The sequence below is a fragment of the Carex rostrata genome, chromosome 9 (genome assembly GCF_964058835.1).
Source record: "Carex rostrata chromosome 9, lpCarRost1.2, whole genome shotgun sequence".
Lineage (NCBI taxonomy): Eukaryota > Viridiplantae > Streptophyta > Magnoliopsida > Poales > Cyperaceae > Carex > Carex rostrata.
Window position 1 is genome coordinate 9051525 of NC_135926.1, and position 12813 is coordinate 9064337.

Here is a 12813-nt window from a genome sequence, read left to right on the forward strand (position 1 = left end):
TTTAGTTGTTTCAGTTTAACTAGTTTCCTGTTTTGTTATGTTCTTTTTTTTTTTTTTTTTTTGCATTAACAGTACTGGATCTGTTTGTATGACTCTTTTGCTTTTGTTTTTGGTATCCAATCTGGATACCATCATAAGAAGTATTTTGGTTTCAATATGAAATCGGTGGTACACCCACTACTTTTCAAAATATTTGCTTGACAATATGAATCACAAATTCGTATTTGCTGGACAACAAAAACGATTCTCTACTCAAGTTTCTTTGATGTCACAAAAAAATAGTGAGCCAATGAAAAACTTTTAGAATATACGAATGCCCGATAAGCTATGAGGGGGACCATAAAAAAGATGAATTTTGATCATATTCACAGCATTTTGATTTCAATCAAATGGCTGAATTTAGAAGTAAAAACAAAGATGAATTTGCAATGTATACGTAAGGAATCCAAGAAAATTTAAATATCCGGAAAAGTGACCTGACTAACATTTGATCTAAGAAAAGAAAAGAAAAGGTAAATTGACTTCAAAGAGAACATCAAATTTCTGTTTACCAATGAAAAGTAGTTGTATGATATTTTCCCTCCTTTTTGTTGGTTATTTTATCCACAGGTATGTAGAATATTATTTTACCAATATGCATGCTTGTAGAACTGTAGATGTTTTGCTACCTCGCAAAAATCAACAAATGATGCTCTATACAACCCACAGATTATATTAACTAGGCACACATCTGCTTCAAAACAGAAACATGCAATGAAAACAAAGAATTGGGGCAGAGGGGGGGTGTGAACACCAAATACATGAACTCATAATGTACACCTCACACGAAGCTTATATCACATAATACACAATGAAAATTTGCAGAGCATGTCGAAGACGCAAAAAAATCTTCTTTCAAGTGCATATCCAATCACTTGAAGCAAAGGAATCTCCTCTTCTGCCAAAAAATAACAAAATTTTGAAGTTTAGATACCTACTCAATTACCCTATTTCAAACTAGAAGGTGATGATTAGTGGCGGAACCAGGAATGATCAATAGGGGGCGCGGAGGAAGACAGTCTGTATATTTTATGGGCCTAACTAATTATTAAAGGGGGCTCTGTATATTTTCTACATCATCTCCATGGACATCCACTTCGAACACACTAAATTATTAAAGGGGGTTCTGTATATTTTCTGGGCCAAGGGGGGCCCAGGCAGGGGCTGGCCCCTGCCTTGGTTCCGCCCCCGGTGATGATTGAAATGGGCTCTCATAAACATAAAACCATACAAGGGGTTACTTTGACCAAGTGTTATCATTCGAGTGCTCAACCTGGACGACCCATGGCCAGTATGTTAAGGCACATAGTACCTCAACTCTGGCTTGGACATGTTGTGAAGAAAATAGAAAATGCAAGAGGATAACCTCTCCTGTTCTATATAGTCTAACAATCATCTCTCACTAATATGGGAAAAACAGCACTTGACCACTAACTAAAAAAAATATTGCTCGACATACCCGGAACTTAGCATCTTGTTGCCTGTCAATATATGCAAGCAACTCCTCTTGCGTCATAAGAGCATCATGGAGAGCCTATGCCAAATAAAATTTCAAAGTCAGAACTTCAAATTAGCTCCAAATGATATTCATAACAAGAAAAGGACATTATTAATGGAAGCAAAAGGCAACATTTTCACAGTTGAAAAGCTAGATTCTTTTATAAAATAATTAATTGTTTGCACTGCAGTATCGGTATGGATTGAACAAAAGCCAGTATCAATCGGTACAAATTGACCGAACATACCTTTTTAGTAGAGATGAGCTCAGCTTCCAATGCATCAACTCTGCGTACCGCTGCCTCGAGCATTTCCTGCTTATCAGTTGGCATCTGTGACTGCTTCTTTTGTAAAATATCAAGTTTCTCTTCCAATTCTCCCATCCTCCGCACTAAACTTTCAAGCAAGTCAGATTGTACGTAATTTGGTGATGGAGAGGGCGGGCGCAAATGGTATGCATTTACTTCCTTCATGCTGGAGCTGGTATCAAGCGGGAGGTGGGGATAATAGTTTTCATACTGGTACTCGTTCTTTGGCACGGTTTTGGCGAGCCTGTGTGTAACTGTACGAACAACTGAGAAGAGGCTCATGACCAAAACTGTGGCCCATGTTATGGTTTGTGATCTAATGGTCGATGGTACTCTTGTCAATGCATGTCCTATATCAGAAAAGTATATTAGGATATTGATTCAACCTTGTTTAGAGATCAGTGAAAATAAGCACCTCATTTTTTTTCTTTCTGATGATATAACAAAAGAAGGTCTCTAAGTTATCCAAATTTTTAATCTCACTAAAGATCAAATACCACTGTTCTATAGTGGTCCTTTTAAACCATCTAGCATGATGTCGGACATTCTTATTTTCTTTAATAAATTTATGTTTCTTCTTTTTCTCTCCATTTTTAAAATCTTGCCAGCGGCTGACAAGGACTTGCATTATGTTCTTCTCTCTCTCTCATGTATGAGGTGGGTAAGGGGGTGGGGGACATACTGCGTGAGTTGGTGAGTTTGGTAGAGGAGGAAGTACTATAGTATCCGGAATCCACGACTTTGTCAACAACTTGCTCTTCTATATCAGAGTGGGCAGCCCCAGAGGTATTTGTGTTTCTTGTTGACTTTGAATTTATCTGCACAAAAGGGGGGAGAAGTAAGGAGGTAATGGTATACATAAGAAATAGACAATGTAAGTATGAAATTGAAATATACAGAAGTAGATAAAAAAAAAAAAAAAAAAAATTCTGATCCTTCCAACTTAGCCAAACTAAGCACGATTAAACCTAAAATTTGCAATTAAAGCATATGAAGAGTCCACTAATGCAATTAATCCTAGTGTTATTCATATTCCTCTCCACCGAAACAAAATTTTCTACCCTCAACTGTGTGGCTGAACATACAAAAAGCCCATTAAATTGTCACAGAAAAGTATTACCTCTTCATCAACAGGATCCAGATTACGGTTAGGAAAGATAGGAAGGCTTGTTGATCGCCGAGGAGTAGTTGTTTCTTCAGCCTCTGACCCTGACTCAGCTGCAGACGTGTCACTGTTCCCTTTAGCCTGGTCAACCACAGAACTAATTTTATTTCAATTTTATTTTGCTTCACTTTTGCAAAAAGTCGGTTTAATTTTGTGATAGAACCAGAGAGTGAACTCATATAAAGGGGTTTGGTATTTAAATTTAATAACATGATGCTAAGTTATTCTAATCATACAATTTGTCAGTGGATTCTACATAATTGGCAAATATTAGGAAATATTGGTATAATAATCTGATACTGTTCTTACTCGATGACTAGGTTTAGAGTATGCTACAATCTTCCCGCCTGAAACAGTGACAATTTGACGAGCAAAATTCGCTTCACCACTGAGCACCCTCTGGCAAAAAAGAAAAGAACCCAATAAAAAAGACAAAATAAACAAAAGAAAAATTTATCAGTTAGGATATAGCACAAGCCTTGACATTCACTTCACCTTGTTTTGATTTGACTGTGTAATGGTAACTAAAGGAAAAGCTATATAAATTGAGCAACATTGACACAAACTGAGGTCAAGTCCCCATGATTTGTTATAAACTTGTTATTTCGCAGTTCGTTGACTAACCTTAAAAAAAAGTAACTACAAACAGGTAGCCCAAAACCACATTAAATGTTTTAGTGGATCACCCAACAACCTCATGTTTCATATCTACATTGAAAGAACTCTCTTTTAGGTTACTTGCAAACTTTTTAAGTGAGCAAAAAAAGTATTGATAACCATCGCTTTTATATGTCAACACAACAAGATATTGATAAATAGGAGCACACAAAATTGGAATCCAACATTGAGAGAGAGAGAGAGAGAGATACTTTCATGATTTCAGGGTCTTTCCATGGGCCTCGATCAGATCTCATGCAACCTCCGTACTCAGCACATGTACATGTGCCACCAAGAAATTGTGGCAATTCACTAAATATTCATAGTTGAAAGGAAAAAAGTAAGAGTGAATTTCAATTATAACCTTAAAATATTAACCAAAAAGTATTCTAAAATATACCTTGCATCAATTATTTCGAGCAACTTGTTTTGATATTTTGTTCCCAGAAACTGTAAATAGTAAAATTGCTTCGGATTAAGGGCAAACAACAAATAAAAAAGAATAAATAAATATAATTCTAAAGAGTTCAGACCTCTTGGCAATGTTTCAGTTTCGCAATAGTGGCAATCCCCATTAATATTATTCTCATTCAATTTTAACACTTTGGAAGTGATATATCTCATACAAAATTCATGTACTTAGAAAATGCTGAGATTTGAAGAAAATTTTATGGTTCATCAAACGACGTGAATTTTTCAGTGTTCAGTAGTTAATGGCTTTTTATAAATTATCAAATGATACTCAAACTATGTGATGCACATTAGGTTAGCTCTCTAGTGGTCCAATAACAGGTCCGTAAGTCATATTTCTAGTTTTGATAATACTTTGATTAGAATTTAAAAATATTGTCAAGATTTTCAAGTTATGAGATTGCCAAGGGATCCTATTTCAATTATAAAACCACAAAAGTTTCAATGGAATTACTTGAATCTTAGAGGCGGTTTTTGGATCAAGGAAGGACTTCACAGTGCCCCATATAATCTTGAAACCACTCCCCGCATTTATAATATACATCCTGCACAGTGTCTGTAAAAGAAATGAGGATACATAAGGACCATGGAACTGTAATCTATAAGGCAGAATGACACCCTTATCAGTTGCGTAGTAACCAGATTCTCATATTAACTGGGTTGGCAGTTTATTTTACTTTTACAATTTGTTTTTTCGGTATCAGTGTGCATGGCAAAATACTATGTCGTACAAGTACCATGGGAGAAAATACCATACCTCCGGATAGTTGTCATTGTCAATCTTCTGAAGCCGAGTAATAAGTTCCCTCGCATGCTTTGTGAAGTTTTTTAAGCCCTGATTTAAAAATAGAAAATATGACTTGCTAATTCAATGCTGTTATTAACACCGTTTCCAAATGTCCTTAAAAAATATTACGCAGTTTTCTGTATCTCTCTAATATCTAACAGAAACCATTTTGGGGCTTCATCAAATTATTAAAGAACAAAAGAGAAAGACAATACCAGACACCAGTCAGACTGGTTCTTACTTTCACATACAGTAGCAGTAGCAGTAACATCAAGTCAGAATAATATGATGGTACAAATGCAGCAGTCCCATAGTGCTAAAAACATAGCAAAATAAAAATCGGTACGTACCACTCCTTGCACATCAAGTATGGTGGTACATGATTCAATATGTCTTTTGGCAACAATAGAACAAGCAGGGAATTTCTCTTTGAAGCACCGTTCAAACTCTCTGACATGATGTTTCACATATCGGTCTATGGTTGTGACTTCTATCAGCTTGACTGGGTCTATTTTGCCAATCAGCTCAATGTACACTGGCCTGCCCTCTTTGTCGATGCCATGGTAAAATTGTGGGTAGTATTCTAATACCGTGCTTTCTTCTTCATATTTGAATTCCTAATATTATAAACAACATATATTTCAATCCAAAAATTTCAAATACCAACAACTATAACCTGTAAAAAAAAAAAAAAAAAAAAAAAAGCTAAAATAATCACAAGTACCCTCTTTCTCATTTAGACAGATGGAAATAATGAGGAAAGAGGGACAAGTTGGGCAGCTTATGAACAGGAACATGAGTTTTAGTGAATGCTACATGTCTTGCAAGGGTATAGTTTACAGTGAAATATTCCTTTTATGACGTGTCTTGATCATGCATTCCAGATGTGGACATGATATTGTTTCAGGAAAAAAAAAAAAGTTGAAGAAGAAACGGGGAGTCAATTAAACGAAAACAGCTAAAATTTAAATAGAAGAGCTATTAAGGAGGTACATCAATTGTGTCGGTACCAAATTCTTTCCTCCATTGGAGCATATCTGACCACATTTGCTTTGCCTTCTCTAAATCGAACTTCCGAGCTTTCAAAAACCTGAGATAGTAAAAAACACACAGCTTGCTTATAGCCAAGTATAATTCCCCTTGTCTTGCAACAGACGTGCTCTACTTCCAATGGCCTAGTGGCTAAAACATTGCCTATTTCCCTACAAAAAGAGGCACATGAGACTGCCAAGAGGTCATGGGTTCAAGTCCTCCTAAGCACTAAATATAAATCAGGTACTTCTGAGCCTTCTCCGCTTAATAAAAAGTGCAAAGGTTACTAAAATACACAAAGTGCATTGTTAAAGTGAAAAAAGGTTACTAAAATATATATGCAGCTCTCACGCCTATTTTTAACTTCTGATCAGGGGGCTTTTGCAAATGATGTAAACAAGGCTTTTCTACATTTTTTTTTATAAGATAATGACTGTTAGCAAAAAGTTTTGACAACTACGATGTATATTAAAAAAAATACCATTTACTAACTTTGCGTGCTTGAAAATTCTTGAAAAGCCAGGAAGGAAATGATGGCAAATATATAGATACATGTCTAGGGCTTTCAATCAATCAACAATACAAGTAAAACAAACAGAATGTACCTCAGTAGCATGTGATAACTGTCGTGCTTAGGTGGCAGCAAGTCTTCCTGTTGCAGAATTTGACGAAAGGCCTCAACAGCTTGCAACTCCTCCACACTTCTAACATCCTCGATCGATCCAGGCCAATTTTTATCCTTCTTCTTTCCTTTCCTCTTGAAAGAGTGCTTGAATTTGTTTGAAGCGCTGATGGCCTTCTTCTTGAAGGCACTCAGCTTCTTTTCTTTCCTCTCGTCATCTGTGTATGTGTTCTCTACATCTGATGTTTTTGGAGTCTTTATATCCCACTCAATAACTAGCCAGCAAAAAATAAAATGGATTCATTTTAGGGCAATTTCAGGCTTACCTTCACATCCGCCTTCTTTAAGTGTGTATATATATATATTTTTATAATAGAATCACCCCCTCCTTTCACACAGTTTGTGCTACATGAGTGAGGAAGACGGTTAATTTCCAAATATCACTTCAAGTAGATTAGGGGAGGAACCCATGAAATATTTATGATAATAAACCCCGGAATATGATATATTTGTCATTTTTCAGGCGTATGTATGATTTTTTTTCATATTTTGTAAGAGAAAGAAATAAAAAATATTCCTCCAGTTTCCCAGGAAATACAGAATTTATTTACACTTCGAAAAAGATCAGCAGAAGTTCCATTTATGAATAAATACCCAATTAACAAAAATCATGGAAAATTAAATAATTTGCCTTTTTCTGAAATCCTAGATGAAGTTAAGGACAAACCAAATGATTGATGTTACTGGGGCCCACAGCCCACTGGTATAGCTTTTGGTCTGATCGGTACCAAAAGTAGAGCCTTTGATCATTGCAGATAACTATAGGATATTAGAAAAAGGCGCGTCTAACTACTAAACCTACAAGAGCAATCAATATCACGTGCGAAAATGAAAACTAATATACTAAACTACACCAATAATTAAGTGCAATTTGAGTATAGCAACTATAAAAGTACCAAAAAAGAACCTAAATTCTTGAATGAATACAATTAACAAGTTTTTTTATAAGAAATAGAAGCCAAATTTCCAGGCTGAACGGAGAAAAACTGAAAACCAAAAAGGACGAAAAGTAATTAGAGGAACTTACGGGGCCTCGCCGTTCGATCAAGAGGGCCTGACATCCCTATCCCTTTCTCTACAGCTGATAACTGAATCAACAAATTCCACCACAGAAATTGTTGAATTCAACAAATTAATCTGATACACAAAAGAAAACAAATTACTTATCAGGAGCTAAGTTTATTTACTTTTTTTAATTTTCAAAGAAAAGGGAAGGGTTCAAAGCTCCATCAGGACCTCAATTTTGATAAGAGAATTTCAAATCAAAAGCGGACAAGGAATTGAGGGACAGATGGCACATGGTCTAATGCTTAGAATCCGACGCGCCTCCTCTCTTTAATTTAGCATTTCTGTTTCACTTTTGTGCCCCCCGCGAAGAGGTTTTTCTGGAAGGAAAGGGAGAGGAAGAAGTTCGCGGGAGGCTTTGACAAAAGAGAAGAGAAAGGAGAAAAACTAGTCCAAGGAGGTTACCTGCGCCTGGACCATTCCGCACAGTTAGCGATGCCTTGTCCCTACTCCCTTGTGGGTATCAGAGTATCGACAAACATAACAAGTTTTCCTCAAAAAAAATAAAAATATAACAAATAAAAAAATAACAAGTAGAAATATTTTGTTCAAATGCCTCTATTTTTTGTATTTTCACTGTACTTCTATTTTTTAAAACTTTAATAATTCAAAATTTAAAACTTAGAAGTTAAAATAAAACCGTTGTATATGATCTACATCATTATATCTATGCACCTGTAAAAAATTATGGCTTTTCAATTTTGTTTTGCTTGTAATCAAGAGCTTGTAAAAAATTGTACTAATGTGAATAATTTATAGATGTTAATTTTTCAACTTATTGATTCACATAAAAACAAAAGTGAAATGTGATAACTTTTTTATGAGCACATAAAGAAAATAATATAGATCAAATCTAATGGTTTTATTTTTACTTTTAAGTTATAAATTTTCAGTTATTAAAGTTTAAAAAAAAACATGATGAAGGCACAAAAAATGAAGACATTTGAACCCTCCTCATTTTCAGAATATTAATTAGTTGTATGTTCGAAATTTTCTTTGCAACTTTTCTTACATATTGTTTCAAGTCTCCTATGCACAGTTTTTATGAACATTCTTTGGTACTTTTTTTGAATTTTTATTATTATACATTTTGCTTTTACTATTTTCTCATCTTATTATGTATGACTTTTATTTGTCTATAAATTTTTTTTTTCTCTCAAATACCAATGTGACAACAGAGGTATAAAAATAATATTTGCATATTTTTATTGTTAGTTGTATATTCAAAATTTGTATTTGCAATATTTTTTATATTTTGTTATAAATAAAGTGACTAAAACAAGGTCCCAACTTCCATTAATTTTTTCTAATGTAAGAATACATCAGTATAATTAGCTATAGAGGCTAGTAACAAGCAATAGAATACATACAGATATATATATTTTTTATGCTCATTTCTAAATGTATACAGATATATATTTTTTTTTTCTCTAAATCTCTATTATTATACATTTACTTTTTACTATTTTTCACTTTTCATCTTTTACTTCTATTTTTCTGCATCTTTGCTTTTCTCTTATATTTATTCTTTTGGTTATGTTATTTTTGCATATATATAAAAAAATATATTTCTCAATTACACATTTATATTTTTTATTTCCTTTTGTTAGCTTTTAAAAAGAGAAATGTTCTAGTCCCCCAAGGCATCATACCCGAGAGCATCCCCCAATTAGTTTAACAGAAAAAGTTTTTCAATTTTGTCTAACTTCCATTTTCAGCGTCCATATTTAAGATTTTAAAGTTTTATATGTAACATTTTAAAATTGGAAGCCGATAATTAACCCCGCAATTAACCCCGCACAAAATGACAAAAAACTCCAGCTGTCATTTTTTTTCATAAGGTATTAATACTTATATACAAAAGTATTTATCTCTAAGAATGAAAGTATTTATCCCTACGCACGAAAGTATTTAGGGGACCATACATGTTTTTTTTATGAAGAGTGGGGGGAATCTCAAATCACATGGGGGACCATGCACGTCTTTAGAGGTGAGTTTTTTTTGTCTCATTTCAATCTCGTCCACATTTCTCACGATCTATGAAAAATTTTGCGAATCTAAAACCACGAACGTTTTCTACGTAATTTTCTCTTTCAAATGAGATCCACGATGACATACTTTCGAGCAAGTCGTTACAGAAGTATTTATCTCTCATCGTGCAAGTATTTATACCTATACTTGAAAGTATTTTTTTTGCATATAATACTTATAATATTTGATATTAATACTTTCATATGTCAGTATAAATACTTATAATACATGATATTAATACTTTCATATGTCAGTATAAATACTTATAATACTTGATATTAATACTTTCATATATCAGTATAAATACTTATAATAATTGATAGTAATTCTTTCATATGTTTGTATAGATATAAATACTTGCACGATGAGTGATAAATACTTCTGTAACGACTTGTCCAAAAGTATGTCATCATGGATCTCATTTGAAAGAAAAAAAATTACGTAGAAAACGTTTATGGTTTTAGATTCGCAAAATTTCTCATACATCGTGAAAAATGTAAACGAGATTGAAATAAGATAAAACTAATTTGGAGAGAGATAGAGTGGGGGGATGGTGTGGGGATGGAATGGGGGGGGGGGGGGGGGGGGTAATGTAATTGTTCTTTAAAATTATATTCACAAGCATGTAAACCTCTACATGCAAGCAATAAAATTCCAAATCTATGTAGTTTTAATTCCTAACTACTTTTGTCTTCAAGCCAAAAAAGAAAATATTTTTTTACCCACTTTTTTTAATTTGTTTTTCTTATCATTCTCGTATATTTCCCAAGAATCCGTGATTAATTTTACGAATCTAAAAATACGAGCGTTTTCTACTCGATTTTCTCTTTCAAATGAGATCCATGAAGAAATACTTTTAAGTTATTTTGAAACTGTTTTTTTAAGTAAATCCCGTGAGCACTTTAAATTTTTCAACTTTTAAACCTCAGTATACAACCATTTAAACCTCTGATGTCATCATTTAAACTACTATGTTCAATCGTTTAAACATCTGATGTTGATCATGTAGTATGACGAATTTAAACCTCTGTATACAATCATTAAAAATAGTTGTGTTAAACATTTAAATAGTGCTCATGAGCTTTACTTTACAAAAAAAAAAAGAATTGAAAAAAAAACTCAAAACTATTTCTTCATGGATCTTATTTGAAAGAGAAAATCGAGTAAAAAAATGTTTGTATTTTTAGATTCGCAAAATTCGTCACAGATTATCGAAAAAATGGACGAGAATGGTCAAAGGAAAAAAAAAACTGTGGGTGAAAATAATATTTTCTTTTTTGGCTTGAACACAAAAGTAGATAGAAGTTATAACTACACATATTTAGAATTTAGTTGTTTTTGAATAGAGGTTTAAATGCTTGTGAGTAGCATTTTAAAATGTTAAAAACAAAACTTAAAAAAATTAAATATGAATGCTGAAAATGAAAATTACGCATTAAATACTTGAAAAACGCACTTGGAGATTTTTTTTTTTTATATATAAGTATCAGGCTCCTTTAAAAAATTAATTAATTAAAATTTGAAAATTTGAAAGAGTCAGGACGCATAGGACAAAACTTCGTTGAATAATTCTACCCACGTACACCGAGTGCAGAAAATTTAACTACAGGAACTATTTTATTTTTTTTTGTGAGGAAAAAAGCCCTTGGGCGAACGGCGCGAACTACAGGAACTAGGAAGGAGGGGAAGCGTGAAGGTGTGAAACGGCAAGATCATGGGGCCCGCGAAATGTTGTCAGCTCCGCGCTCTTTCAAAGATTCTCTGTTACGAATATATAGAGATTACTATATGGTCCATGACCATGTAGTTCATCACCGCATTTCTCAAAAAAAAAGAAAAAAAAATTGAGCTTGAAGTGTTCCCACAGTCCACAAGTTCAATACGGGTCGGGTGGAGGAATTTCATACCCGTACCTGTTATGATAACGAAAAAATTCTTTATTCTTATATGTCTTTTTGAATACGGTCCATATCGGTTAAATGGATAAAAAAGTGTTATTGATATATTTTGTATTAAATAATGTTTTGTATTTTCGATAAAAATTTTCAAAGCAAGAAAATAAGAAAAATAATAATAAATACAACTAATTTGTATTTTAAAAATTTAATAAAATACAAAATTTTATTGTTTCATGTATCATCTTCATACAAATATATATCTATATATATAATTTTATTTAAAAAAATTATCTTATACGACAACAGGTAAGATAACGAAAAAATCATTATTCTTACCCGTACCCGATAAGTTAACGAAAAAAATATTACTCTTACCCGTGTTTTCGGATACGATACGGATCAAGTAAACATATAAAAGGGTCGACACTCCTAAGTGTTCCTACTATCATCATTACTTTAACTATTCATCACTTCGTTATATCACGAGAAGAAAGATAAAATTTATAATTGAGAATGAATTTAATGTAATTTTTTTTAAAGTAGTGATATATGATGATACTGTAAACACAAGTACTTTTATTATTACTATTATTATCGTTGTTGATAGTGTTGATATATATTTCATAAATTATTATCACGTCAAGGTTGTAGGAGATAAGAATATTGATTTATATTATTTTGAGTTAGGATCAAGGTTCTAAATAGCGATTATAGCGGCATAGCGGGGAGACAAAAAAAAAAGCTATTGCGAATAGCGTAGCTATAGCGGAAGCTATCACACATAGCGATTTCCCTTTTCAAACTTTATATTCTATATTTCTACTAATTATCAGCATAATCAATATTAGAGAATTGATGTAACAACTAAATGACAACTAATCTAAGTCTATACTTTTTATCAATTACGCAAATAAGAAGGAAAAAAAATCTAAAAAGTAACATTATTTAATAGTTTATACTTCATGGTGTTACATATTATAATAAACAAAGAGCAATTAATTTTATAAGGTAAATGAATTAAATATACATATTTAAACATTTTATAATTATAATAATAATCAAAATCAGCTTTCAATTGAAACGAATGATAATAATTTTACAAATGAATACTATAAAAAGAGTAATCAAAATGAAGAATTAGTATTTGAATATTTCTCAATATAGAATGATAGAATAAATCA

General features: G+C 32.7%; 1 protein-coding gene across 4 annotated transcripts; it reads right to left on the reverse strand.

Moving 5' to 3' along the window:
* Positions 1-642: 642 nt before the first annotated feature.
* Positions 643-8130, reverse strand: LOC144558952 (phosphatidylinositol/phosphatidylcholine transfer protein SFH6-like). 4 transcript variants are annotated; one of them, XM_078307828.1, is made up of 15 exons: positions 7913-8130; positions 7666-7775; positions 6562-6853; positions 5918-6014; positions 5275-5541; positions 4895-4972; positions 4592-4693; positions 4067-4116; positions 3879-3978; positions 3319-3408; positions 2965-3090; positions 2527-2662; positions 1785-2194; positions 1499-1573; positions 643-937 (listed from the first exon to the last, which is right to left on the reverse strand). In XM_078307828.1, the coding sequence occupies exons 2-15, from the start codon at positions 7697-7699 to the stop codon at positions 911-913; spliced, it is 1884 nt and encodes a 627-aa protein (XP_078163954.1). In that variant the 5' UTR covers positions 7700-7775; positions 7913-8130; the 3' UTR covers positions 643-910. The 4 variants fall into 4 exon arrangements, with proteins under 4 accessions (XP_078163954.1, XP_078163955.1, XP_078163956.1 ...); XM_078307829.1 differs by having other exon boundaries at positions 7875-8039; XM_078307830.1 differs by lacking the exon at positions 4592-4693 and having other exon boundaries at positions 7913-8126.
* Between the last annotated feature and the right edge of the window lie 4683 nt (positions 8131-12813).

Bases quoted from the DNA above. Each gene is read 5' to 3' on its own strand.
- LOC144558952 (XM_078307828.1), bottom strand. From the start codon at position 7,699: ATGTCAGGCCCTCTTGATCGAACGGCGAGGCCCC. The intron at 5,542-5,917 runs GTACCTCCTTAA...TTATAATATTAG, and splicing joins TTGGTACCGACACAATTGAT to GAATTCAAATATGAAGAAGA. The intron at 2,195-2,526 runs GTATGTCCCCCA...TTTCTGATATAG, and splicing joins CAAACTCACCAACTCACGCA to GACATGCATTGACAAGAGTA.